Below are 27,575 nucleotides of genomic sequence, written 5' to 3'. Positions count from 1 at the left end.
CGGGCCCTTTTCTGAAGAAAGGATGACAGGAGGATCTCGAGAGAAGCTCACACCTTTATTTCCGCTCAGGGTGGGGAGGGGTCCTGCAGCCGGCACACGGGGCACGTCCGGGCTGGTGGCGCTCACCTCTTGCTGGCTGCAATGTGAACGCCAGGATGACCTCGGGGTCCCCAGGTCGGCACCCCCTCCCTTTCCGCTGCGCCCTGCTACGGTACCTGGCAGCTTCAGCCACTTGGGCACCTTGCCCAGATCCCTCCTGACTGGCTGGGCCGTCCCGGGGCTGGGTTCAGGGAGCCCCACCGCCCCTGCCTCGGCCATTGGCTCCAATTCGAGGGGTGCAGGGTCAGGGGCTGACATCGGGGGTGGGGTTCCAGCAGCCCTGGACATGCACCTGCGGACAGAAGGCTGGGGTACAGGATGGCTGATGCGCTAGGGCAGGGGCTCTCCCCTCCCCACTGCCCGCACTCACCTGGCCACCAGCACGTCAGCTGCAGACGGGGAGACCGTGTGTTCCAGCAGCCGAGGCTCCAGGAAGAGGCCTGCGGGACACCGAGCCCACCCTCAGGCCACGGAGGGGGCCCCCTGCCCATTATTGCTCTGGTGTGGGAGGGGACAGGGCCCGGGCAGGTGGCTGTCCTGGGAATAGGGTATGGGGCACAGATCTCCTTCCCAGACTGGAAGGAAGTCCCTACCCTGGCGCATATGATGAGCCAGGACACTGGGCCCAGGGCCGGCCAGCCATGGTGGGCAAAGAGAGGGGCCCCCACCCACCTGTCAGTTCCTCGGCTCCAAAGTGCACAAGGGCCGCAGGGAAGAGATTTGCCTGTAGGGAGAACAGGAGGCAGCTCAGGGCACCAGGCAGGCATCATGGATGGGCAAAGGCCACAGGAGAGGGACAGGTGGGCTGCACCCCACTTTTGTGGTGGCCTCTTGTGGGCCTCATGTGAAGCTAGGGGCACTCACCGGGACCAGGGCTCCGCTGAGGAGGCTCACAGCCCCAGCCAGGTCTCTCCTGCAAGCGCAGTCCACTGCCCAGCACCCCCATGAGCTGCCCCCAGCCCAGCAATACCAGTCTGCCCTCTGGCACCAACCCCAGTGCAAGCCAGGCCGGCTGGGAGACCACAGAGGTCCTCTAGGAGCCAGCCCCAAGCACCAGATGAAGAGGAAGTTCTTATAATGTGTGCAAGCTGGGGGAACCAGGCCTGGAAGCCCCCACCCTCAGCAGAGACTTCAAGAGGCCGACAGGTCAGAAGAGATAAAGGTGGACAGAGAGAACGTGTAAAGGAGACGGGGAGGTATGGAGAGGAAGAACGGGCAGCATGGATCGAAGAACAGAGGGCGCAGGGGTCTGCGGCCACGGCCAGATGAGCCACCTTCAGGCTCAGGGGAAGTGCCCAGACCTGTGGAGAGCAGGGACCCTCGGCCCAGGCCCAGGTACGGGCAGTAGGGGGGCTCCTGGAGCCAAGGGGCTTTGAGCGTCCTGGGCAGGGAGGTGCTACCCAGGTCAGCTACCTCTGAGAGTTCGCTACCCAAGACCCCCAAAGCCCACACTCGAGTTGCCTGACTGGGGGAAGAGTGGGGGCCAGGGAGTGAGAAGCCCCACCCACAGGGAGGGTGCTGTTGTGGGGGGGCGGACCCCCACATCCCACCCCAGGTGGGCTGGGAACTGCCTCTCCTAAGTCTCCTTCCCTGGGGGTAGTGGTGCAGGGATCCTGCTCAGCTGTGGGTTAAGGATGACGCGCAGGGAGCTGAACTCCAGGCTGCAGGTGGGGACCCGAGTCCACCACTCGTGCCTCTGCACCTGAGGACCAGGGCCGCAAGCCCTAAAGCTGGCCAGAGGGTCCTTGTCCTCCGCCCTCAGTGGAAGGGGCAGCCACCAGGTGAGCCTTTCCCCTCCGCTCTCTTGGAGAAAGCTTCAAAGGCCAAGCCTAGGATCCCGGAGACCAAGGCCGAGGACAGGCCAGATCTGAAAACCCCACACCCCATCCTGACACTGGGATCAAAGGCTCATTCAGAGGCACTGCCTGCACCAGGGCCCTGGAGGCACCAGAAGCCAGGGAACAGGAAGGAGGCACAGGGACCACAGGGCCCAGCCTCCCCGGGAGCCTCAGCTTGGCTGACCCTCTGGGCACCATGGCCACTTTCAGTGAGCATAAGAATGTTCCGCCTGGCAGGGCAGCCTGGGGGATGCAGGGCTTCAGGCCTCAAAGGACCCCTCTCACCAGCCAGGAGTCCTCCAGGGCCCTTGGGGCACCTCCTCGTGACCCCAGCCTCCCACCAGAACTACCCCACTCGCTTGCTGGCGTCTTTGGGATTCCAACTGAACAAGGGGTGAGCGGACAGCACAGCAGGCCGCCACGACCGCCAGGAAGGAGACTCTACCCCTCCGCTCAAGCAGAGAAGGTCTACGCAGATCATGGCCATCTTCAGGACCAGCTAAAGCTGACCCCTGGACCCTACGTGAGGCCGAGGGCAGAGGAGTCCCCAGGGCTCAGGACAGCACCAGCACTGAAGGAAGCAGATCTGATGGGCACTGGGGGCGCCTGTGCCCACCAATGGCACCCCCACCTCTTCCCACACCCTTGTCCACAGCCCCACCTTCCCCCGCACCCCCTCTCCTGGCCCAGTGGCCAAAAGGGGCAGCTGGGCCGCTGTCCCTCACACCTACCGCAAGCTGTCATTCTCTGGAGCTCAGGACTGGCCCCCCGGCAGCCTCCTGGGCAGCCAGCAGCCAGAGCACAGCCCTGCCAGGGACATGAAAGCCGGCGGCTTCCGCGCCCACGCCTGCTCACCCACACAAGGGAGGAAGACTTCCTTCCCTGAGCCCTGCCAGCTCTCTGATCGCGGGCGGGTGGGGACGCCACCCCGCGCGGAGGCCCCCGCAGCTCCAGGCAGAGCTGACGGATGAAAGGAGACAGCTGCTGGGAGCAGGGGGCAGAGTGTCACCAGGAATCAGGCTGCTCGGACAGGAGGACAGGCAGCACCCCAGGGCTCCCAACTGGGGTGGGAGGGGCGGCGGGACTGGGCGCTGGTCCCCCTCCATCCCAAAGCATCTCCTAAATTCAATGTTTATCAACAGGCTGGCCAGCGAGGAAGGGAGGGAAGGAGGCAGGGCGGGATGGAGGAAGAGGCCCAGCGCCTCTAGGGCTCCCGGGGGCTGAGAAGGGGGAGCTCGTGGGGGGGGGGGCACAGTGCCCTGCTCCCACCCACCCTGACTCCTTTCCTTGGTGAGCTTCCAGCCTCTGTGGGGTCTTGCCCCATGTCCCCCACAATGGTGGCAACCCCAGGAAGGAGGCAGACCCCCTCGCCCCAGCTCAGACCTCTGCAGGGCCTGCCAGCCACTTAACAAGGCTCGGCCTCTGGTACTAATTAAAATATCTGAGAAGACTTTGAAGAGGAAACCATTAGGCCAGAGGGCTGGGGAGGCCCCAGGCTACCCTCCCAGGGCCAAAGGGACAGGACATTTCTCCTGGCTCTGGAAGGCAGCCCCGGGCAGGGCAGGGCACCACCCCAAATCAACGCTCCTCACCCATCTTCAGGAGCTCTGGGGGCCATAGGGAGGGTCGGGCGGAAGCAGACACCAGCTAGTGGGGAGGGCACAGCGCCCATTCCTGACAGAGGCCTCGGGGTCCAGGGGAAAAGGCAGTGACCCCTTGCAGCCTGGGGCTGAACTAGCCTGCCAGCCGCCACCCCAGGGCCCTGCAGGCAGCCAGCCACCTGCAGGTGAGGCCTTGGACCCCTGACCCTCCGGGGGAGCCCCCTCTCACACAGACCCCAGGGCAGGGAGCTTCGCGGCCCGCAGGCCGTCCCGGCTCAGGAAGGCTGGCAGTCAGCCGGGCGGGCCTCTCCCCGCCGGGGCAGGAAGCAGAGGAGGCTGGAAAGCCCCAGCACCAGCTTCAGAGGTGCTCTGCCCCCCACCCAGTCCACCCATCTACAAGGCATCATTATCCTCCCGACCGAGGCTCACCCTCCAGAGCCAGGCCAGCTGCACCTGCACCCCTGGCCCCCTGCACCCCGCCCGAGTGCCGGTACCTGGAAGAGGGTCAGCGTGGGGTCATCCAGGACGCTTTTTGGAGGAGTGATGACTGCAAAGAGATAGCTGTCTGGGCCAGGAAGCACCTTGCCTCCCACCCCTTGTCCACGCTCCCCGGGGAAGACAGGCCTGAGGGGGAGGGGAGGCCCGGGGCCCATGGCCTCAGCTGGGGTGTTCCCAAGGAGCCCCCTCAGCTCACAGCCCTCTACCCACCTCTCTGCTGCTGCAAAAACCCTGGCAGGGGGCTTAGGGGCTCGGTGGCCTGGGTGGACCTACCTCCAGGGAGCCCAGGCCCCACAGAGTCCCCTGCACAGCCCGGTGGCCTGACTCCTCCCTACCCAAATGCCCTTGGAGGGGGAAGCTCCTAGAAGCCTTGGGGGGGGGGCAGGCTGGAGGCAGAGGGTGCAGGGGTGCTGAGGTGGGGCAAAAGCCAACCTCCCTTCCCCATTCCCGCGGTCCTTGGACTTGTGCTCAGACACCAGTGGGGCTCCCATGTTCGGGACCAGCCCACCACGGTATTGTTCTAGGGAGAAAACTGCTTCAAGCCCCAACGGGGAGGGGTCGGGGGTCACTGACGCCCAGACGCTGGAACTCACACAGGTAGAAGGGCAGCTCAGGGTTCCCCAGGTGGCTCCTCACAAAGTCCCGCAGATCCCCCACTGGAGAACGGAGGACAGGATAAGCACAGAGCTCCATGGATGGGCACAGGCCCCCAACTGAGACCTGCTCCAGGGCTGGCCCCATTCTGGGGTGGAACGAGCCAGGTCCCACCTCTGCACAGACCCCCACTACCCTGCAGGCCCGGGCTGCCCCAGGCGGCTTACCACGTCCGCCTCAGGTACTGCAGGACATCACTCCCACCCTCAAGCCAAATTGAGGCTCCAGGGGTGGAAATCCAAGTTTGTTCCTTCCACAGTACTCCTAGATGCTCGGCCTGGCTAGGCCCCCACCCTGCTGCAAGAGTGTCCCTCCCTTTGCCTCTTAGCCTGCCGCTCTCCAATCCTGAGCCCTGGCCTAGGGAGGCCCTCGAGGTCTTGGGCGTAGGTCACCGAGGACCTCATCTGGGACTGGCGGCACTGCCACTTTCCTTCCAGGCTGCAGCCCCAAGCCGGCGACCCGTGCTGTTGGGGGGGGTTGGGGGGGGTTGCTGGGCCCACCCGTCCTCTGGGTACTCCTGTCTCACCTGTGCCCTGAACAGGTGGGCACATGGGGCACTCAGCACCTGGGCACCCCAACCCTGTGCCCACCCCCGACATGCTCTACAAGCTCACAGTCGGCCCCACAGAGATGGCAACGGCCCAGAAACACCCATGACCCATGACCCCCAGGCAGTCACAGTCCCATGGCCTGGAAGAAAGAAGCCAGGAGGCGCTTGGAGGGGCTCAGAGGGACCCCCCTCCCGCGCCGGATGCCCAGGCAGGGCCACTTACCTGTCTCGTTAGGGCGGAAGAAGCCCTGCAGGATGTAGCGATCAGGGAACAGGACCCTCAGGACCACCTGGGCCACGAGGAGGCAACGTGTCAGCAGGAATGGCCAAAAGCAGCCCCGCTGCACCCCTAGGCCCATGACGGCCAGGTCCCCTGACCCAGGCTAGAAGACACCAGGGCTGGGGCAGGCAGAAGGGCCAGCTACCACCCCGCCCCGGCCATCCCTGGCCTCCTCCCTGGCCTGCCAGACATGAGGGGCTGGTCATAAACCATGGCCGTGCAGGCCTTGTGGGAAGTGCGGGTGACCCCAGCCAGGGGCCCAGGGGCGAGGCACGTGCTCGCTGCAGGTCCCCCCCCAGCCCTTCTCCATACCTTAGGGTAGCGCTCCAGCTTCTCCCTCATCTGAGCCTCCCTGAAAGCCCTGGTCACTAAGGGCGCTTCTTCCAGGCGCTTCCTGCAGGGGGAGTGGGTGGGGGCGTGAAGGTCTGGGGTCTCCGTAGCCAACCCAAGTGGAAGGTCCCCATGCCAGGCTCCGTGGGCTGCTCCCCACATAGGGCCAAATGGATGGGGGCCCTGACCCTCAGACGTGCTACTGAGGATGCGGGAGCAGGGAGATGCTGATGGGGCTGCCAACGGGCACACCCACCGTTCACTCTTGAGCTGGGCCAAGCGTCTCCTCACATCGTCCACGGTCACTTCGAAGAACTCGTCTGGCAGCTCCGCAGGCCAGGCCTGGAACAGCTCCTCCAGGTCAGGGTGGCACACCACAGGGTCCCGATCCACCGGCTGGTGGGCAGAGGGCTCAGATGATAGCAGGCCCCCCGGAGCCCACACTCCTGATTGTGGGGCTGGCTCGCTGGGGCCTCACAGCTGGAGAGGCCACGCAGACCCCTGAGCCAAGCCCATACCCTCACTGGCCACCCCAGTCAGCCTGTGGACAGGGCCAGATGGCCAGGACTGGAGACCCTCCTTCCATGTTTCCTGCTCAGCCACACGGACACAGAGACCCTCACTCACCGGCAGGGCATGGGGCCCTGGAGGCTCAACACAGCCAGGTCAGGCCGGCCAGGCACCCTCCTGCTGGGGGGCTCGGGGAGTGGGCTGAGGGCCAGCCTTTCCTACCAGCTCCTGTGCTCGTCTCCTATCTCCATGGGAACCTCCCTGTTGTCACAGTCCCCCAAATACAGAGCAAACTCGGGGAACATCACCCTGGTTGATGCCACATCAGGGGCTCCCTGAGAGGGCAGGGGAAGTGACAGCCCCCAAATTAGAAGTTTGGCAGAAACCTACCAGCCACTGGCCCCATGGCCCGGCTGCCCCCAGCCCACCCTCTGACCACCCTGGGGACGCAGAAAGGCACAGCATCGCTTCTAATTGGCAGCGAGGAGGAGGAAGGAAATCGCAAGGCAGGGTTTGCTTGGCCCAAAGCGCCGCCAGGGGGATAACTGCCACTGTGAGTCACACGGCCACGGCGGTGGGACACCTCTCGGCACCAAGGCTGCAATGGGGGGGCCGGGCCTGACCGGGGCATGCATGTTCCGGCCCAGGAGGCCACCCTCTGCCCTCCGCCCTCCACCTCCTCCTCTCTGTACTAGGCCGTGGGCCTGGCAGGCTCTGGGAGCATCCTTCCCCAGCGGACCCTCCCTATAGCCATCCCCACAGCCCGTCCTGCTCTGCAGGCCAGGCTCACTGCCCCGGGGACCGACACGCCTGCCGGGGTCTCCAGGGCTAACTCCCCAGCCACGCCCGAGGCCTTGATCGTCCACCCTGGCAGGCCTTAGGTCCCTGTGGTCCAGCAAGTGCCCAGCAGGGCCAGGCCTCGCGAAGCACCTCCCTGCCCAGTGACGCCCAGTGACACCCAGTGACTGGAGGTGGGCTCTCATCAGGAAGTCCCTCTGACCTGGAGGCAGAGGGGCAGAGCAGCTGCCAAGGGCTGGCTGAGGCCCCGGCAGCAGGGCCTGTATGAGGCCCCTGGGGGCTGCCCCTCCGAAGCCACAAGGATCCCGCGCCACCGCGGGCAGTCTACACCAGAGCTTTTTATAACAAGATGCCAGGCGCCAGGCTGCCCCCCACAGCCACGGCGCCTGCATTCCAGAAGGGCCAAGAGCTGGCCTAGGCGCCCGGGACGGGGTGTTGGGGGGGAGCGAGGGCAAGACATGGGTGCGCCTGAGCCGGGCACCGCCGTGTTCACTCAAGCACAAAGCCCGCAGGCCACCCTGTCACAGTCTCTCCCTTGGAGGGCCCAGCCATGCGGTGGCGTGTGGTCCACGGCTGAGCGCTCAGACCTGGCCGGCGAAGCCAGTCCCAGGGGGCCCTGCCCACTGGGTTCTCGCGGTCCCCCTGGGCACTTCCAGGACCCGACCTGGGTGCGACTGTGGGCTGCCGGCGGTGCTGATGACCCCAAGGCCCATGGCCCGCTCCCCAGGCCATTTCCAGAACGGGGGACACCAGCCACTGGCTCCGCGCTGCTCAGGGGCCACGGACTCTCGGTCAGAAAACAAAATGGACAAAATCCTTCTGGGTTTTGATTCCTTCTCTCCTCCCGCATCTCTCTCTGCTCCAGAAACCTGTGCGTCACACAGAAGCCGGGAGCCGGGCCCCACGCAGGAACCAGAGTGCGGGCAAGAGCCACCGGCAGAGCCCGGGGCCAGACCTCCTGATGTCCTGGCCCAGGGAGGCTCTGTCCCACAGGAACAGACTGAAGTCCGCGGCTGGGCTGCTAGGAAGTACCACCCCACCGCCCAGTGATGGGAGGGGGAAGCCAGGCAGCTTTAACACCTCCGCGTGGCCTTCCACTGCAAAGGAGAGGCGCTGGGGTCAAGGGAGCCGGGGAGGCCAGAGCCCAGCAGCCGCCAGGTGGAGCCCTGGTGCTCACGCCCCACACTCTGCCAGCACCCCGCCCTCCTCTGCCATTCCTTGTCCCACCGTTCCTGGTCCCGGCAGTCACTAGGCACGGCTCCCGTCCTAGGCGCGTTTAGGAGAGGTTTCTGGATGGACAGCACGGCTCTAGGAGGAGACGTCCTCAGGCAGAGCACACACGCAGCGGCAGCCATGAGGGAGAGCTATGGCGGAACGGAGGACAGGTGGACAGAGAGCAAGCAGGACAGGTCAACGGCCATAACGCTGTCTGCAAAGTGGGTAACGCTGGCCGGGAGCCCGGGGGGCACGGAGGGGCAGGAGCACCCTCTGCGGCTGACGATGGCCCAAGGCTGGACAGATGCTGGACAGACTCGCAGCCCATTCGGAGGTGGGGATGCGGGGACCGACCACTGGCTGCGGCCGGCCAGCGGAAGGTGACCTGCTTCGTCAGGATGGGACGCAGGAGGGAAACGGCGGAGGAGGCCGTGGGGCCTTGCCTGCCCTTGGCCCACGCCAGGCTCGGTGCGGCCGAAGGCAAAGCCCGGCACCGGCGTGGAGGGCCCGGGAGGGCCGGGCAGGCTGGGCGCTGGCCGACACCCTGCAGCAGCGGCCTCGCGAGTGGCCGAGCGTCCAGCGGGCACCCGGGTCCCCTCCTTTCGGAAGTGGCCTCACCGCTGCTCAGGGTTCATTTTCTCGACAGTAATTTTCCGGGATGTGATGACACACAGAGAAAAAAATGTAAAATCGACTTGGGGGTGACCTCAAGCCCAGATTTTCCAGCTTTCCTGTGAGGGCTCTTGTTTGTTTCCCCCACTCCCAGCCCAGACTGTCCTCTGACAATGGTCTTTGGTCAGAGGGAATGTGAAGCTTTTCCCCTCGAGGCTTGGAGCTTAAATGAATCAGGACCGGCAGGCCAAACCTCCCGAGTTACTCACAGAGCCGGCGCGCCCTCCACCCGGGGCTGAGCCAGAGGGCGAGGCCGGCCGGGTCAGGCAACTACCGAGAGCACCAAGCAGAGGAGACAAGGGGAAGGGGGGGCACTGAGGCCCCCACGCGCCCATGGCATGACCAGACCACTGCCACCGTGGACGAGACACGCGAGCCCCCTGAAGTCTGGAAGTAAGCAAGTGCAAGCTGTGGTGTGGGGTCTCCTCAGTCAGAGGCCCGGCAGCTGCCCTCGAGGAGCCCAGCGAAGACACACAGCGAGAGGGCAGCAAGCCACAGAGGGGAGGACAACACGTGGTGGGAACAGTCCCGGAGAGCCCTTGGATCCAATCAGGGCAGGGGCCTGAAGACAAGCCCCCCAGGCCCCACTGACACAAGGCCGCCCGGCCCCGCCTGGCCCTGCCTGGGCGTCCGGGGTCCCTGCATGCTCATTCTCCACTACGGTGTGCAGGCTGCGCTCCTCTCCCCCAAATCCAGCCGCGGCAGAGACGGCTGGAGGGCACCTGCTACATGGCTTGGCCAGCACCTTCCAAGCCACGACCCATCTGCCACCCAGCCTCCGCGGCATTCCGATTAAGGCCACGGCTGGGCCCCTGGGCTGCTGCTGGAGCCTGGGGACGGCCATAAACACGGACCGTGTATGACTAGGACAAGTTTAAACCATGCCCTGGGCCCACACACGGGGGACAGCGGGGCGTGCTCACGGGAGGATGTTAAGAAGGTGCCCCAGGACGAGAGGAGGAGGACAGCAAGGGGCACCGCTCGCGGTCTGCTCTGACCGAGGCGGGGCTCCTGCCAGTCTCACGTGCTCTAAACCTGCCCACAAACCAGGGAGCGGGGACGGCCAGAGACCAGGCTGACACCTGCCTTGAGGTGCAGGCAGAGGCACCAAGGGGTCCCAGGTCCTCTAAGGGGGCAGACCAAGCCCCACAGGGTGAGGGGCAGGCAGGGGAGGCTGCCGTCAGCCGCCTGCCCTGCCCAGGGCATCGGGGCCTTTGATCAGAGACCCCCATACTGGCTGGGGGGCGGCGGGGGGGGGGAACGCCTGCTGGGATTGCGGCCCAGCAGCACACAGGGCTGCAGGGCGGCCTCCCGGGCCGGCGGAAGGACTTCAAAGGACAGGCCAGGGGCCGCCGGGCAGCCCCAGCCTCTGCCCGCACCCGGCTCTGATGGCCAGTAAAACTACCTTCTAATAATTAATGTTCTGACATCAAAGGCAAGAGCCGCCCGGGTCTGTAAACCATCCCAGTTCTCAGCCGAGGACCTGCCTATATTTTATCCTGTCTCTTCTGACTCTTTATTTAAATCCAAAACCACACACAGGCAAAACATTAATGGAAAACTTGGAAACTCCTTTTGATTACCAAAGTGTACCTTTGAAGTTCCCCCAAAAGTTCCGTTTTGTTCCCTTCTTCCCTCCCCCCCAGGGCTGAAAAGGGACACAAAGCAGACACCATGTGGCCGGCCAGCCCTCCGGGTGTGGGGCTGTTAGTGACAGGAGGCACGAGGCAGGCGGGCAGGCAGGCGGGGGACGCTCCACAATCAGGCAGCTGCTGGGGCGCCCAGATCAAAGGCACACGCTGCTGGCAGCCAGGCGGCCCCTCCCAGGGACCCCTCCTGCCTGGGGGCCCCAGGTTCAGAGCCCAGGGACGCACTGGGACCCTATGCCCAGACAGCAACCACCTCCAGGAGAGCGCAAGCAGACCCCCGCCACCCCCCCCCCCACCACCAAATGTCCATAGGGCCGTCTGCAGCTTCCCAAGAGATCCGGAGAGCCAGGGCCTGCCCGGGTGAGCAGGAGCCAACGGCCCACAGGCCGCATGCCCCGAGTCCTCTGTGCCTTCGGTGTGGGAGAAGGGACAGCCAGTCCTGGCCCCAGGGTCCAGCCCCCAAACGCAGGCATCCCCAGGAAGAGCAGGCCTGGACGGAGTCAGACCCCAACCACACAGGTCTGCTTTCGGCCACTGATTCCAGGCCCGGGTCACAAAGGCCATGAGAACGGGGACTGCAGATGAGTTTCTGACACGGTCCACACATCAGTATGGGGCCAGGGCACCACCACCACTGTCTCCCCAGGACAGACGGTCACAGGACTCGGGACTGGCTCGTGTCCCCCGCCCCTGCCCCATCTACTCAGCAAGGACACATGGAGGGTGGCTCAGCAACGCAGCAGGATTAAGTCCCAGCTGTGTGCCCCTCTGGAAGGACGCAGGCTCCGTCCTAAAGCCGGGTCTTCCCTGCCCACCCCCCCACAGGCACCGGTGCCCCTGACCCTCCAGCCTCCCCAGATGTGTGATCTGGAAGCAAGAAGGACCCCAGAAGAGACAAGACGCAAGTGGGTGTGTCTCAGCACCAAGAACGGGCGCTTTACTTGCGAACCACAGATGCTCAACTAAACCGTTAACTCCGACTCACAGGGAAACCGTTAATGATACGTCACCCAAACGGGATCGCTCCCTGGAATGCAAGGATGGCACGGTGGGGGGGGGGGGAATCTACCCAAAACCTCACCAGATGAAGGAACTGAAAGAAAGGAGGCCTGCCCTGCATGCCCACTAACTAGCGGCAGGAGACCGCCAACCGGATGCAGGGACCTCGACTCGGGAACATAGCACGAGCCAGGCGATGCCAAAGCTGCCTTCAAGTCAAAAGCTGGTCAACAGGCCGGCCCGGGCACAAGGGTGGAGGGCGACGGCTCAGGGGCACCGCCTGGGACAGGGGTGCTCAGAGTCCGCACAGGTGCTCAGGGCCACCAGGCAGGTGGACTCTCCTGGCTGTGACCGTGCTCACAGGGACACACGAGTTAATCAAAATCTATCACACTGCACATCTAAAATCGTGCCTCAATGAAATTAAGACAAAACAATCAGTTCCCAGAGATGACCACACACCCATCCACCCTACCGCACCCCCAGGCTAACTGAGGTCAGGAGGAAGGACCCCCAGCACCCAGCCCGCTTCTTACCGGCTCTGGCTCTGGCCGGGGCTCCTGGCCAGGCCTAGACTTCTTCGGCTCGGAGGGGCCTCCAGGGCTGGAGAAGGACTTAGGCAATTTGGCTGAGGGCGACATCAGAGACCTGGCTGACCCGGAGGAGCCCCCCAGTCGCTGGCCCCCACCTGAGAAAGGGACAAAGGGGGTGGGGGCAGGCTCCTTGGAGATCTGCTTGGCTTGAGCATCCACACAGCCAGCCCCCGAGATGCCTGCTTCGTCCTGATGGCTCACGTCCCCCTGGCTGAGCCCTGCTGAATCCAGCGGAAGCAGAGGGCTGCCAGCGGCCTGGTCGGCCGAAAGAGAAACGGTCGGACTTCCTGGGGCTTTGCTCCGAGCGACCCCAGCAGAGCTGCAGCGCTTCATGGCAAACCTGAGGGTGCAGACTCAGAAAGTGAGTGAAACCCCACACAGAGCCGTCTCCCTGCTGGGTCTCACTCCCCTCTGGCAACGACCAAGCCAACCTCGGCCCCCCGAAGGCGCTGTCAGCCTCCGCCCCACCAGCCGGCCATCATAGCCCAGGCCCCTGGGCAGGAGCGGCCATCAGGCAAGGGCCCCAGGTCGAGGGGAGAGGGCCGTGGTGGGGGTGGGGCACATTTCCCGTCACCTCTCCCTCTTTCCCTTCAGACCCCGTTTTCCCACTCAACATGACTCCGAAACTCCCCCACCTGATGATGGCACTGCCCCCCGTGAGGCCTAGGGACTGGAGCGTCGTGGCCTGCAAGGAGGCTCTGCCCGTCACCTGTGAGGAGACAACAGGACACATGGCTGACCCCCCGTGGACAGTGCTCCCCACCCGGCCGCCCTGGACAAGGGCACCTCACGCTGGCTCCCTCGGCCTGAGCACAGTCACGGCCGGCCCCCGTTGGACACCAGCTCCCGCACCCCGGCCTGCACCCGAGTCTGTCGGCTGGCCTGGTCTGCAGCCGCCTCCCCACCCCACCCCATCTGCGGCCTGGGCGGGCACGGCTCAGGCCTGAGTTAGCCACACCTGGCCCGCTGACCACCTCTGTGGGCTGACCCGACCACGACGGCCTCGATCCACGCCCAGGGGCCCGAGGCCCAGCGTCTGTCTCCTCTGGGGGAAGATGTGTCCCCCCAGGTGCCCCCCACCAGCAGCCCTGGGACCCCTGCCCCGCACAGCCCCGTGTCAGGGAACCTCGAGTGGGGATAAATAGGTGGGCAGGTCCCGTCCACACCGGGGCCCCTTGGGGACAGTGGCCACCCAGGGCCAGGGGAGGGCATTTGGCCAGGGTCAAAACAAAAAGCCCCTGTGAGCCAGGGGACCCAGCGCCAGGAGGGTCCCCCATCACGGGCGGGCGGGCGGGGGCAGTCTACGCCCGCACCGTGCTGCGCTGGGTTCTGAAAAAGATCAAAACACAGAGCAAAGCAAATATTTATTAAAATGAAACCACTTTTGTGACTCTCAGGCTTTGAGAGACGCTGGGAAAACAAACAGGGCGTCGAGGAGGTTTGGGGAGCGGCCCGGGCGGCCCGTGCTGCCAACGGAGCCGCCACTCTGCTTTTTTCCATGAAACACACCGCGCTTTCAGAGGCTGTCTCCCCGGCCGCTGCTTTGAAGGCGGGTCTGAGAGAATTTTCCAGATTGGAAAGCGGGGCTGGGCCCGTGTGGTGACGGGGGGCCAGGCGGTGGGGCCAGGCTGCTCACCTACCTCATCCCTCATGTACACACAGGCCGGGCTCGCCTCACACGGCTGCTCCAGACGCTCCCTGCGGGGGGCAAAGAAACCCTCACAGCCAGCCGCGGGTGCCCCCCCCAGCACCCCCAGCGCGCCCCGCAGGACAGGGAACCGGCCCGGCCGCCACAGCGTCGCCAGGAGGCGGCCAGCCACCGGCGGGGAGCCACCTGCCAAAGGGGGGCTCACGGTCCGCTGTGGGGGGGGGCTCACGGTCGGCTGTGGGGGGGTCACGGTCCAGCTCACGGTCCATCGTAGGGGGGGCTCACAGTCCATTGTGGGGAGGCTCATGGTCGGCTGTGGGGGGACTCACGGTCCACTGTGGGGGGGTTACAGTCTGCTGTAGGGGGGCTCACGGTCCATCGTGGGGGGGCTCACGGTCGACTTTGGGGGGCTCACGGTCCAGCTCATGGTCCACTGTGGGGGGGCTCATGGTCCATTGTTGGGGGGCTACGGTCAGCTGTGGGGGGGCTCATGGTCGACTTTGGGGGGCTCACGGTCCAGCTCACGGTCCACTGTGGGGGGGCTCATGGTCCATTGTTGGGGGGCTACGGTCAGCTGTGGGGGGGCTCACAGTCGGCTGTGGGGGGCTCACGGTCAACTTTGGGGGGCTCACGGTCCAGCTCATGGTCCATTGTGGGGGGGCTACAGTCGGCTGTTGGGGGGGCTCGCGGTCGGCTGTGGGGGCTCACGGTCGACTTTGGGGGGGCTCACGGTCCAGCTCATGGTCCATTGTGGGGGGGTCACGGTCTGCTGTGGGGGGGCTCACGGTCTGCTGTGGGGGGGCTCACGGTCCATTGTTGGGGGGCTACGGTCGGCTGTGGGGGGGTCACGGTCGGCTGTGGGGCCAACAATGAGAACGAGGCCCGGAGCCCTGTGATCTGGCTTCTACGTGAAGCCGTCTCCCGGGCGCACTGCTGACCCCTGAAGTGCCAGGAGCAGCTGGGGCAGGCACCCGTTACGTGGGCCATGCGGGGGGCAGAGCCCGCATGCTGGCCTGTCAGCCTGCAGCCCGCACCCAGGGCAAGAGGGGCCGCGACGCAGGAGGGCGGCAGTGATGCCCCTTCGGCAGCAGGCCCTCACGCCCACACGGTCGAGGAGCACCGGGCAGAGGGCTCCCGACAGCCGGTGAAATCGGCGTCCCCACGAAGTGCCAGGAGAGGCTGGGGCGGGCCATACGCCCACCCCAGCCACTGTCACACGCACACAGGCTGGGCACCGGGGCAACGCGGGGGCAGACGGGCCAGAAACACCACGGACGCTCCACACAGACATGTCTCCATCGTCCAGGAGATACCAAACGGACCAGACACCCCCACCCCTCAACACTGCCATCCAGGTCACCGAGGGCCATAGCACCTTCCCTCTTCTCCTCAAGGCCGCGCTGCCCGGTAAGATGGCGGTGGGCATCCTCCCCTCGTAAGCGGGACCCCGAGACGGGAGGGAAGAGTCCCCCAGAAGCACACACGCATGCACACACACGCGCCCGCGCAACACCTGGCCCCAACTCCTGCCCCGTGGCCCTGTGCTAACCGTGGAGGTTACAGGGTGCAGGCCGGCTGAGGCCTGGCCTTGCAGCCCTAAAGCTGCTGGTGCCAAAGCGAGGGGACGTTCGCTTCCGTGTCTCCTAACACGTCGCCGTAACGCCAGCCCCTGTGAATGCCCGCTCAAGACCACACCTGGAGTGCCCCATCCGGTCCCCCTCCTCCACACAGGGCGAATCCGAGGGGCAGGGCCCACCAGAGCGGGAGGCCTGGAGTGACGGCAGGCCCCGTGGCGCTGCCCCACCAGGGCTCGGAGCTTAACACACAGACGTGCCAGGGAGCAGAAGACTCGGCAGCTGAGCTGGTGACCAGAAGCAGCAGGGTCTGCAGCTGCACACGGACACTCTGGACGCACCCCGTCCCCGAGACCCGGGATCCAGTCCCCTGGCTCGACTCGGCGTGGTGTTTGCTTTCAGGTTTTGCTTTTGCGTGCTGCCCAGAGCAGAGACCCACAATCCAGAGCTAGCTACTGGGATCCGGGGAGGAGGGGCGGCCCTGTTCCTGCCCAAGCCTGGCCAGCCCTGTTGCCTCCCAACACCCCCACAGGAAGCTGGGGGGCCCCTCGGCTAACAGCCTCCCATGGAGCTCACCCCGTGCTCTCCTCACACCCATGCCTACGATGAAGCTGCTCCCCAGACAAGGCTGCCGGCCTCGACCAGAGCAACACAGGGGGCTGGCCATGAAAGGTGGGACCTCGCGGGCACAGCAGGGCCAGGGAGCGCCCACCAAGACCCCCTGAGCCCAGGCCTCAGGAAAACGGAGGACCCCCAAAAGGGGTCCCTGATCCACACACTCTTCTTACTGAAGATCAGAGGAAAAACGAAAGAACTTCAGTTGAGGGACATGTGTCCAGCAAACAAGGTCCTGGGGCAAAGACAAAGAGAGGGGAGTCCTGGCACCATCTGGACTCAGAAAGCTGGCTGACCACATGCTGGCCGAGCTGACGCCCACCACACTCGAGGGAGTCCTCTCTGCGCTCTCAGGACCTCTGGCCAGGCATGCTTTCTCCAAGTCCTTCCCCGGGCACCTGATGCCATGGTGAGTACCACAAATCACAAACCGACAGGCGCAGGGCAGTGCCCAGGGAAGGCCTGCCTGCCTCTGTGCCCTCCAGGCCCCTGCACATCAAACGCCAGCCAGGCTTTGATGTGCGGCTCCTCCGGAGGGAGGAGGGATCGGATTCCCTGTGTGGGGATCTGAGGGAAGGCCTGTAAACAAGCCAGGGGAGGGGCGGCCGCAACGGCTTCTGGACCTTCCCGGCCAATGAGCAGAGCTCTCCCTCCAAGAACAGCGCACTGGGGACGGTCCTGAGCTTCGGCCCGCTGCTCCCTGCAACAGAGACCTCAGCAAAGCCCCAAGGCTCTTGGAGGGAGCCGGGCCAAGGGCCTCCTGAGGACGACCCTGTGCCCCGGCCTGCTCCCACGCCCCACGCCCAGCCAGAGCCACAAGCATCACTCAAGGCCGGGCCTGGTGCGGAGCCTCCGTGGGCGCCTGCTGCCCCTCGGCAGATGTCGCCCAGCCCGGCAGGAGGATGCTAGCTCCACCTGCGGCCAGCAAACGTGCTCCTCTGGTCGGGCCAGGGACCAGCAGGCACGCCGGGCAGGGCAGTTTCTGCACTCACCACAAACGTGCTGTCCCCACAGGCATGAGACGTCCGTCCACCTGGGGCCAGCTCCCGGCAGGGCACTGGGCTTGGGGGGGGCAAGCCAGGTTTCTGGAGACCTTTCTATTTACTTCACCTATCTGGGCCTGACCAAGATGGGCCGGTCCAAACACGGGTGTTGCCAACACAAGCCTGCCACCACGTTCCCCAGGCCAGAACAAAATGGACAGAAACCAACCCAAACCAACAGAGCTGGGACTTCAGGCTCAGCTGCCACCGGGAGGCCCACCTCAGGCCAGGCCACACCCCAAGGGGCCAGGCCACACGTACCCCAACACAGAAAGGAGATTAGGACCGGACGGAGCCACAGGGTCCCCTCCTCCAGGGCGGACTGAGCAGGGATGGGTTCAAGAGCGAAGTTTCCTTTCCTTCCCAAGGAAAGATGGGGGACGGTGGCCAAGAACTCTGAGCGAACACCCTCCTTGGCGGGAGCACGGCTGGTCCCCAAGCTCACAGGCAGCCCCCTCTGCAGCCCACCGTGCCCCGGGGTCACACAACCCTGAGTGAAACACGCGGACAGCCTGCCCTTCCCAGGGACATCCGAAGCCCTGTGTTTCCTACCAGTGAGGTGAACGGCGCAGACACAGAGCGCAGGCTCGGCCTGCGTGAAGCCAGGCGGGGAGCAGTGGGACCCCGGGCACCAGGGACGAGCCTAGCCCGGGAGCTGCAGGCCCGAGCCCCTCTCCCTGCGGCAGAGAGCTGAAAAGTAGGGAGGACCGGCCAGTCCACACGGAGGCCAGCAGTGTCCACGGTGGCTCCCAACCCCACATACAGCATGTACATGGCTGCAGGCCACGGGGAGGCCAGTCCCAGTGTGAGACTTTCAAGTTTCAAAGCCCTCCCTCCAACAAAGAATGTAGAAATACCTCATTTTCCCGTTAATCACGTGTGCAAAGCCTAACGTTTCGGACACACGGAGTCAAGTCAATCATAATCCCCAAATTAATTGCACCTGTTCTCACCATTCTTTGATGTGGCTACCCGGAAAGTCTGAGTTACCTCTGTGGCCCGCACGTGCAGTCCAGGCGGCGTGTCCAGCGGCCACTTGGTTGATCCACATGCTGGTGGTCAGGGCAGGGCCGCTGTGCAGAGAAGCCCCACCTGACCACCAGTGGCCCCGGGATGCTGTGCTCCCCTCCGACAGCTCCCTGCCGGCACACCCGCTGCTCTCCGACACTCACCTCTCCTGAAAGCGTCAGCCAGAAAAGCCAGCTTCCCGCTCACCCCACTCTGCGGAGACTCGGAATTCCCAGAGCCGCCAGCCCCTGGCCGGCACGGGAGCCGCGGTGAGTCAGCGCGTGTCGTCCCCCGGGAGGGTCTGTTGGGGGGCCACGCACGTGTCCACGTCCGCAGCATCCCTACGTGGCGGGCCGCCCCCACATGGTCCCGGCGCGCATCACCAGCTAATCAGGCGCGGGCCGTGACCCGGGGCCAAAGATGTCACCTGCCCTCCCTCACGTGAATCCCGCCCTGTGGTTAGCAAACACCAGCTCCCAAGAAAAGCCGCACTGCCTTTCAGATGAAACTCAGCGCAGGGCCTATCTGCTGGCCTCACACCCTTCCCCGAGAATGCACCGCCGGAGGGGCCCTGGGGGCCCAGACGGGCAGCTGGCCAGCACTCGTGGCACTCAGACAGGAGCATCCGCACAGCACTGCACACAGGCGCTGGGAGGACGCTTCTAGAGAGCGCGGCACGGAGAGGATGCACGCTGCTCTGTGCACAACAGAGGACGCGGGTGCACGTTCATGGACGCCCTGCTGCCAACCAGAGAGGCTCAGCTCCTCCTGGTGCGAGGCCACTTCTCCCAAGAGCTGCCTCCACCCCGTTCGGTTCCTTAAACTCCATCGGCAGTTTCCCGGCCGGCGGTCCTGAAAGGCGCATCACCACAGGGGATGCTGATTCCTTTAGGATTTCAGTTTCCAGTGCGGCTCGTTTTGTTTTTAGTTGTACCTACAGGTGTCTCCTCTGGAGAGAGCGTCCTCACGGCAGGACAGCCGGGCTCCCTGCCTCTGGGCTACTCCTCACCAGCCAGGCCCATCTTCGAGAGCAGGGCCTGGTGTGTCCCCTCCCCGAGGCAGGACTCCCAGCCCGCACCCACGTCCCACTCCTCCCGGTGGACCCCGCCTGCCCTTTGGCGGAGTGGTCTCGGCAGCTTCCTCCGATCACGGGCAATTCCAGGCCTAGAAACGGCTTTGTTCCATCCTCCCCTCTCACTGATACTTCGACAGATAGATAATTCTATAATAAACACTTTTCCTACAGTTTTTGCAGGCACTGCTCAGCCGCCTTCCCGGTGTTGCGGCCAGGGACCTGAGGCCCTTCTGCAGGCGGGCCTGCCGTGTTTCTGAGTGTTGGGAATGGACCCTCCAACCCCAGCTCCTGGTGCTTCACGGGGGGATCCGTCAGTCACAGCTGGGGGTCAAGTGGCCCCGAGCCCGGGGGTGTGTGCCGAAGCTCATGGGTCTGAGGCCCCGCTGTCCTGCTCACTCGCCTGTGGGAGCCACCGGGGGCGGGGTGGGGGTCAGGCTCTCATATCCCCCATTGTTGGAACAGCACCCCCAGTCCGGAGAGCCCTGAGGCTCACCATCCCCAGAACACGGCCTCCAGTACCAGCAGTACAAAGCGGGAGGGGAGCTAAGGCACTATCACTGTCTTCCCCCTCTTGCCTCCTTGCCCAGCCATCACCCACCCCACCCACAATCCGGTGCAGCCACTGTCTGGGCTCTGCCTTGTATCTTTATGAAATCCTCCAGTGTTGGTCTAGTTGCCTTTCAGGAGGAAGATCAACAACACACACTATCCCATGAATCCTTCCTGTTCCTCGCTTCTGCTGCAGGGCCTTTGCACTTGCTGTCTCCTTGGCCCAGAAGGCTCCTTCCCAGATCCTGGTGCAGCTGAGACCTCCCCCGCCACCCAGAAACTGTTGCCCCGCGGCCTCCCAGGGTGCCCTCCCTTCCGCTCTGTGACATCTTCTTGTAGCTCTGTACCCCTATCAGTTCCTGTGCCCCTCTCGGTAAGCTCGGCAAGGCCAGGCCCTGGCTGCTTGCTGCAGCCCCACTGGGCCGGAGCGGTCCAGACGAAAGAAGGACAAACAGACACAGCCACTGAGGGCGAGCACCCGCGGCCCTGGCCCCTGAGCTTTGAGGAGCACCTCCTCCTCCAGGTATCCTGTCCTTCCTCCGGAAGTAGGGTAATAGCAGCCCGGCCTCACCCAGTTAACGGGAAGCCCAGGTCGGACAACACACCACTGGCAGAGTGCAGGGAGGCCACCACTGCGGCTGGCCAGCGAACAGGGGGCTGCCAAGTCCTCCTGGGAGCGCCGGGGAGGAAGGCTGACTGCCAGGGCCCGGGCTCGGGGGGAGCGGAAGGGAGCCACCTGGTCTTGGCACAGCAGCTCCCACAACCATGTCATTAAAGGACCAGCACATCGGGGTGTCCGGGGGGCCCAGTCGTTGGGTGTCTGCCTTCGGCTCAGGTCAGGATCCCAGGTCCTGGGATCGAGCCCCGCATCGGGCTCCCTGCTCAGCAGGAAGCCTGCTTCTCCTTCTCCGACTCCCCCTGCTTGTGTTCCCTCTCTCCTGCCTCTCTCTGTCAAATAAATAAATAAAATCTTGGGGGGGAAAAAAGCATTTAATTAATAAATAAATAAATAAATAAATAAATAAATAAATAAATAAAAGGACCAGCACATCAGAAACGGGAGGAGGAGCCCCAACAGAACAGCTCGGGTTGGGGGGAGGCAGGAGTCCACTTCTGGGACAGCAGGGGCCATGGGCACCGCGATCAGAGTGGGCTGTCCTATGGCGAGGCTCTGTCACCAGGAGGGCCCTACCCAGAGTCCCCTCTTCCAAACACACAAACCTCAGGGCCAGGGCTGTTCTCAGGACTGGAGACACATTCACTCACCCCATCCTCACATCGCCCTTGGGGGGCCCACACACAACCGGCCCAGGGCCACACAGTGACCACCACACCCTCCCACGGTCCCTTCCACTCCGCGAGCCAAGACTTTCACAAGTGGACAAAGACTTCCATGCCAAAACGAAAGACCAAGAAGTAAAGTGCTACTGTTCTGACGCCTTCAGAAATAACATTTAAACCGTCAATTACCAGATAGAAACTGACACATCAAATACTATTAAGATTTTCTTTTTAAACGTGACCCATTTTCACGATAAAGAACTTTTATACCTAAAACATTGGTCCACTGAGGAGCCCCCTGTTCCCCTCACTGCTCACTGAGCCCCCCATAATGACAGAAGCACAGCTTTGCCCTTCCAGGAGGACACAGACGGCCCCACTGTCATGAGAGAAAACCCAGTAAAAAAGATGAGCTGTGGGCAGCCAGGACCTGCTGGACAGGCACCTCCCTCATCTCAAACCAGTCCTCTCACCAGGATCACAGAGTCCAAAAGGCACGGCCTCGGGCCATGGCAAATTATGGCTCTGGACCAGCCCCACTGACCCAGCAGCATCCTCTCCACACAGTGGGGCAGAGCCCGGAACCTGCCCACCAACGCTCACCTGGTCTGTGCAAAATGGCTGAGAACCTCCCAGAGCGTCTGGCCCGAACAGAAAGTGTCTTGCAACCTAGAGCCATCATCCAGCTGCAGAGCAATGCGAACCTGAGGGGTGCAGGCGTAGGAAACCTAGTCAGGAAGGAAAGCAGCTGTCCCACCCCAGGCCCATGTCCGAGTCTCAGGGCACAGGTAAGAGAGCCTGCAAGGATCTTGCGGGCACGTGGGAAGCTGCCCCCTGAACGCTCTGCAAACGTCTGCTTGTCGCTGTGTTGTAAGTTGCTGACCCTGGGGTTAACCTGTCGTGCAGCAATAGATCACGAGCGTGCTATGCCTCCTGAGCTTTCTTCACAAATGAGCACAAATTTGCAGCTTCATGGTTAACAACTACGTCTGTAAGTAGGGACTTGGGTCTATAACCCAAAAGAAAAGAAATTCCTCTCTGGTCCCTCTGCAGAGTGACGGACACACTAGGGCACGCGTGCACAGAGCCTGGAGGCGAGCGTGCGTCCAACACCCACGAGCACCTCCCTCAGCCCCGCCTGTCACCGCCGAGTGCTGGGTTCTCCAGTCCTACTACGCGCCGCTCTGGCCAGACACGTGGTCAAGTGCACATCTGCACGGAATCCCAGTAACAAAGGGGGAGTGCTCTGGGTGCAGGTGCAAGAGAATCTTCCTACGACCCCCAGCAGCCCCAAGGAATCCCCAAGGGAAGTCAGGGTTCCTTCCACTTGAAAGTTTGAGAACCACAGTCGTGAGGAAAAGAGGGGTGCTGGGGCCAGTCCCCACTGCCCGAGTCCTGGTAGGCTCCGGAGAGCTAACTGACGTCCTCAGGGCCCGAGCTTCCTTGCCTCTTAACAGGGATGGAGGCTGCCTTCCCTGTGGTGCCTGCAGGATCCACAGAGACACACAGAAGTGAGCAACCAGCACTGTGGTCGTCTACACCCGTGATAACCGTGGGGTCATCCACTCAATCTCTAGAACCTAAAAGCTACTGATAACGGTGGACCACCGCAGGCCGTGGTCAAAGACTCGGGCCGTGGTCCAGGCGAGGCCCGTGAGGTCCTCCTCCCAAAACTAGGCTGCACTCGACATCCCACAGACCTCTGCTGGCTCCAATCGCGATTCTATGACCAGAGTCACCAGGCTGGGCAAGTGCTGCTGACAGACCACAAGTAACCTCCCCAGAGACAAAGTCAGAGCAATGACTGAAGAGGCTCACTTGCAATCCACAGGTGGCCCCCAGACAGCGGTGTGGGTGTGAGGACACGGCCTCGCCTGGCACACTGGCCTCGTTTACCCTCATGCTCCTCTGACCGCTGCAACAGACCTTCCCGTCTGCTCGGCATGCCGAAGCATCCTGCAGCCCAGACAGCCTGAGCGCAAGAGCCAGAAGCAGCAGTGTCGCTGGCTGCCCCCTGAGAGCCACCTACCATGTTCTCAGGCCCCTCGCGGCTCCGGGAGATGGGCACCATCTCCAGCTTGGCATTATTGGGCAGATTGGCAAATCTCCACTGGAGAGAGAGGTCAAGCACGTTCCTCTGAAACCTGCAAAACAAGCCACAGCTCACAGGCTGCCCTGCAGATCCTAACACAGGCCAGCTTCCACACAGCGCCCGGCACAGCCCTGCTAGGAGCAGGGGACAAGCTGAGCAATGTGCCATGTCCATGCAGCCACCTCCCCAGCCAGTGCCCCCAAGGCTGCAGGAACAGAGGTAAGCCTGCAAGCTTGCAGGGACAGAGCGGGTCCCCGTCTGTAGTGAGTCTTCCAAAGAAAAGAGAAAGTGGGCACTGACTCAGCTCTGAGCATACAGGAACAGAGCAAGAGGGAGAAACCAGAAATGGGTCACCCTCTGGGGCAGACCAAGGGGCTGCCCACCCCCACCAGGCCTAAAGCAGCAACAGGCCCAAGTACAGGCTCAGAAAATAAAAACACACCTGGGGCGACTGAGGGGCGTGTACCTAGCTCTGCTCAGAAAGTTCTAACCTGCTTCTGACAGGTGGAGGTGAGGGAAGAGAGCACACGGCTCTGTAACAGCATATGCCAGGGGACAGCCAGCACAGAGCACAGCCCTGGGATTCTGAGTGGCAGCACGGGCGAGGCCCAAGAAAGCAGGCTCCCACGCCACGGGTTCCTCTCCGTCCCTGATTGAAGACAGCCATACCACTAAGACATGCTGCTAAGGTGAAAAGCTCCTCAGGTGGGACAGAAACCCACACCCCACCAAGGCGGGGTTCTGACCCTCTTGTTGCTTCAGACCACTCGAGAATCCGGTGAAAGCCCTCTCTCACACAGAGACCCATGCATGCAACTCCAGGGCCGCCCACAGTTTGCTGAGTTTTTCCCATTTCTGCAAGACCACGTCCTCTTGCCCCCAGAGCCCCACCAGGAACTTACACAACCAAATGCACAAAAACCCTCTGCAGAGACCCCTGAAAGAGACACATTCACATCCTAACCCCCAGAACCCGGGAATGTGACCTTACTTGAAAATAAGGACTTTGCAGATATAACTCAGTTAAGGATCTCGAGATGAGGTCATCCTGGATTGGGGTGTGCCCTAAATCCAATGACAAGTGTCCTTATAGGAGACAGAAAAGGAAGAGACACACAACACAGAGGGAAAAGGCCACCTGAGGAGGAGGCAGAGGCTGAGAGCAAGCCCGGGAGCCCCCAGAAGCTGGGGCAGATAAGGGAGGCTCCTCTCCTAGAGGCTTGCGGGGAGTGTGGCCCTGCCCACGCCTTGACTTTGGGTTTCTGTGAGAAAATGAACATGTTGGCTTAAGCCCCAGGCAGCGCGCTGGGGAGGGGTGCACGGACTCGGACCCTAGCAAACTCACTTCAGATCGTATTCGCTGGGGTTGAAGTCCTGTCGGCGGCATGTGTCCTCCAGAACCTAGGAGTCAGACGACAGGCCTGTGAGCCACGGTGTCTGGCCTGGTGGCTGGGCTGCCAGGCACACAGTCCATCTCTTGATGAACTAACTGGCTTTGCCACACCAAGCTTAGTCCAGACCCCATGCTGGACTGTCCGTTCCACTGATGCACACACCTCACCTGCAACTCCTATTCACCCTGCTCTCCTCACTGGGCCTGCCTCGCCGGTCGCCCTCTTGCTACGCGCTTTGGGAAGAAGGGTCCACCTCGGGCCCCAGCGCCCGCAGGGCTTCACCGTCCTCCCCACGAGCCGCGGCACAGACGGCTCCCCGCTTCTGGGCCCCGAAAGCACACTGCTCAGTCCGCCACCGCCCCACCCCGGCGTACCCTCCCGGTACGCGCACCGGCCCCCGGACAGCGGGGCCCGAGAAGCCTCTTTAATGCAACAGCTGTCCCGGACAAAGTGCAGCGAGTGACTCAGCAAATCGGTCTCCAGGCGCCAAGGCCGCACACCCAGGGGACACCGGGCCGGGGGACGCCCGGAGCGGGGACACGGCTCGGGGCTCTGCCGCGGTCTCCGTGGGGCGCAAGGAGGTGCCGCCCCCCGGCTCCCGCCAGCCCGACCCCAGCCCCGCGGGGAGCCGCGGAGCCCCGGAGCCGGGAGCCCTGCGCGGAAGGGGGCGGGCCCGCCGCGCCAGGAGGCCGCTCATTGGCCGCCGCGGGCCCCGCCCCCTCAGGCCCCGCCCCCGCGGCCTCCCGGAGCCAACCGCAGGCGCGGGCCCGCCTCCGCGCCCCCGCCGCCGCTCGCCCGGCCGCCGCCCCGGCCCGCCGCCGCCGCACCTGCAGCAGCACGGTGCTCGGCGTCACCTTCACCGTGTGGCGCCGCCCGTTCGGGGCCAGCACCGACACCGCCGAGCCCCCGCCGCCAGCCGGGGTCGCCATCTTCCGCTCACGTGACCCGCCGCCGCCAGCTCGGCGTCAAACCACTTTCTCGCTAACAGCCCGGACGCACAGCCACGCGGTGGCGGGGCGGGGCCTGGGGGCGGAGTTAGCGCTCGTTTCCGGGCCCGCCCCGACATCCGGGTCCCGCCCCCGGCTCGGGCCCCGCCCCGACGCCTTCGCTGAGCGCCAGCGCGCTCGGGGCACGCGTGGTCCGGCGCGGGCACCCCAACGGGCGCTGCGTGGCTGCGGGCCGCGAGCTCGCGTGGCCTGGGCTCCGGGCTCCCACCGGGCCACCGTGCCTCGCCGGCCTGGGCCTCGCTTGCCCTTCGGCCTCCCACCCCCACCCCCCGTCTCCAACGCCCGCCCACCTGCCCCCTTCCTGCCCACTTCCCCCAGGCCCCTGTGGTCGCCTCCGCCTGCGGCCCTGGGGGCTGGTGTGAAGGTCAGGGACCGGCTCAGGGTAAAGGTCAGCCACAGGCTCCAGACCACAGAGAGTGCATTCGCTGAAAGTCAGGCCTGCGTTCTGCACGCTGGGTGCTGGACTCGCTGTAACCAGCTGCTGCACCCTGAGCCAGAACTTGTCCCCGATTCCAGCTCCCCGCAGTGGGAGTCTGTGGAAGGTCGGGGAGGAGGGGCGCGTGGAGTCCTACTACCCCTCCTGTGTGGGTGCTGTCTCCCCTTCACGTCGGTGGCACATCCACCACTTGCGTACCCACTGACTGAGGAACACAGACACGTGTCTGCAAATGGAGGGAAACTGAGGAAAGGGAAACGTTCAGGGTAGCTGCAGCTCCAGGGACACCCCTCGTGGTCCAGCCTCAGTGAGGTCCAGGGTCCAGGCAGCAGTGCAATGCCCAGTGTGACCTGAGTGTCCCACTGAGCCTTCTCACCATTGGCGAGCCCCTCCCCTGAGGCCACAGAGCATCACAGGACATTGGTGATGTCACATGGGAGGCACTTGGGAGGTCCTGTGGCCAAGCCCCAATACCAGCCACTGCCAGGTCTTCGCTGGCTCAGAGACAAGGCCCGCTGCCCTGTTCCTTCTTTGCTATCGCCTTGTCCACTCCTGCCTGTCACATGGGTCTCAGTGTCTGTGTGTGGCTGGGCACACCGGGGCTTGGACCACACACTCTTGGGGCATTTGTGGTCGCTGCGGGGTCAAGGTCTCCCACCCCACCCTTCTGCCCATCAGGCCCCCACAGGCGGTTCTGTGGGAGACAGGCCCCTGCACTCCAAGCTGTCCCCAGCCCAGCCTCTCGGGCATGTCGGCCTGCAGGGGTTCCCTCACAGCCTCATCTCCACAAGGATAGGCCTTTCACGCTCGCTCACTTGTTTACTGCTCTTTCCGTCTGTGGGGCCCTTCACGGTGCCGGTTCGCAGGGCACAGTAAGCAGAGCCGACCCTGGCATGGGGCAGGTGTTTGACCGTTGCTGGTACAACAAACATACGGCTCCCCCCAACTGGGCCTTGCCCTCCCGCCGCTGATTCTCACCTATCAGAGGCAGGGCGCCCCAAACTCTGTGGGATCTGCGTTGGGGCACTGGCAGCGGGAGGTGGGGGAGTCAGGGCAGACCCACCTCCCCTTAGTGGCCTGTCTGGGCTGGACCAGGACACGGGGAGGCATCTGTGAACACAGCCCAGAGACACTGTGTGCTGGCTTGGAGCCCTGGGGTGCTGGGCCCACAGCTGGACGAGCCTCCGAAGGCAAGAAACACCCAAAAGTGGCTCCCCGTTGGACAGGGATTGATTTCAGGCCAGAGCCAAACATTCAGGTCCTGGGTGTGCCAGCTCCCCCACAGTGGGAAGGCCCCTCCCCTGCCGTCGGTGACTGCACACTGGGGCTGAACACACACACTGGGACCGCATGTGTGCTCTCCTGAGAGGCCTGCCTTCCTAGGCTCCTCTCTGCAACTCAGCACACTTACTTAGCGCTCCATCACCTCCTGCAGGCATTTCCGGCACAGCCTTGAGCTAGCCAGATTCCAGGACCCATCACAGCAGAGGCCACAGGAGGAGACCGTGGGGTCAAAGGTCATCTTTGGGAGGTTTGCAAGGCCTGGAAGGGGAGTCTTTACCCAGGT

At 63.9% G+C, this 27,575-nt stretch overlaps 1 protein-coding gene across 20 annotated transcripts; it reads right to left on the bottom strand.

Annotated features, from left to right (window-relative positions):
• Window positions 1–36: 36 nt before the first annotated feature.
• ASPSCR1 (ASPSCR1 tether for SLC2A4, UBX domain containing) lies at window positions 37–25,594 on the bottom strand. Of its 20 annotated transcripts, none has more exons than XM_054510640.2 (17): window positions 24,940–25,247; window positions 24,517–24,572; window positions 24,163–24,257; window positions 23,109–23,223; window positions 21,683–21,783; window positions 13,927–13,984; window positions 12,922–12,995; window positions 12,230–12,626; window positions 6,107–6,246; window positions 5,833–5,914; window positions 5,464–5,530; window positions 4,630–4,692; window positions 4,033–4,085; window positions 772–823; window positions 470–539; window positions 216–391; window positions 37–136 (listed from the first exon to the last, which is right to left on the bottom strand). In XM_054510640.2, the coding sequence occupies exons 4-17, from the start codon at window positions 23,148–23,150 to the stop codon at window positions 123–125; spliced, it is 1,389 nt and encodes a 462-aa protein (XP_054366615.1). In that variant the 5' UTR covers window positions 23,151–23,223; window positions 24,163–24,257; window positions 24,517–24,572; window positions 24,940–25,247; the 3' UTR covers window positions 37–122. The 20 variants fall into 20 exon arrangements, with proteins under 20 accessions (XP_054366615.1, XP_054366621.1, XP_054366620.1 ...); XM_054510646.2 differs by having other exon boundaries at window positions 24,163–24,236; XM_054510645.1 differs by lacking the exon at window positions 24,940–25,247 and adding an exon at window positions 24,728–24,933.
• Window positions 25,595–27,575: the final 1,981 nt, after the last annotated feature.

This window comes from Mirounga angustirostris, unplaced genomic scaffold (genome assembly GCF_029215605.1).
Source record: "Mirounga angustirostris isolate CCGP_5_RB_7025 unplaced genomic scaffold, mMirAng1.0.hap1 SCAF_17, whole genome shotgun sequence".
Classification (NCBI taxonomy): domain Eukaryota; kingdom Metazoa; phylum Chordata; class Mammalia; order Carnivora; family Phocidae; genus Mirounga; species Mirounga angustirostris.
Note: the sequence above shows the minus strand (reverse complement) of the source record. Positions and strands in the feature narration are given on the sequence as shown.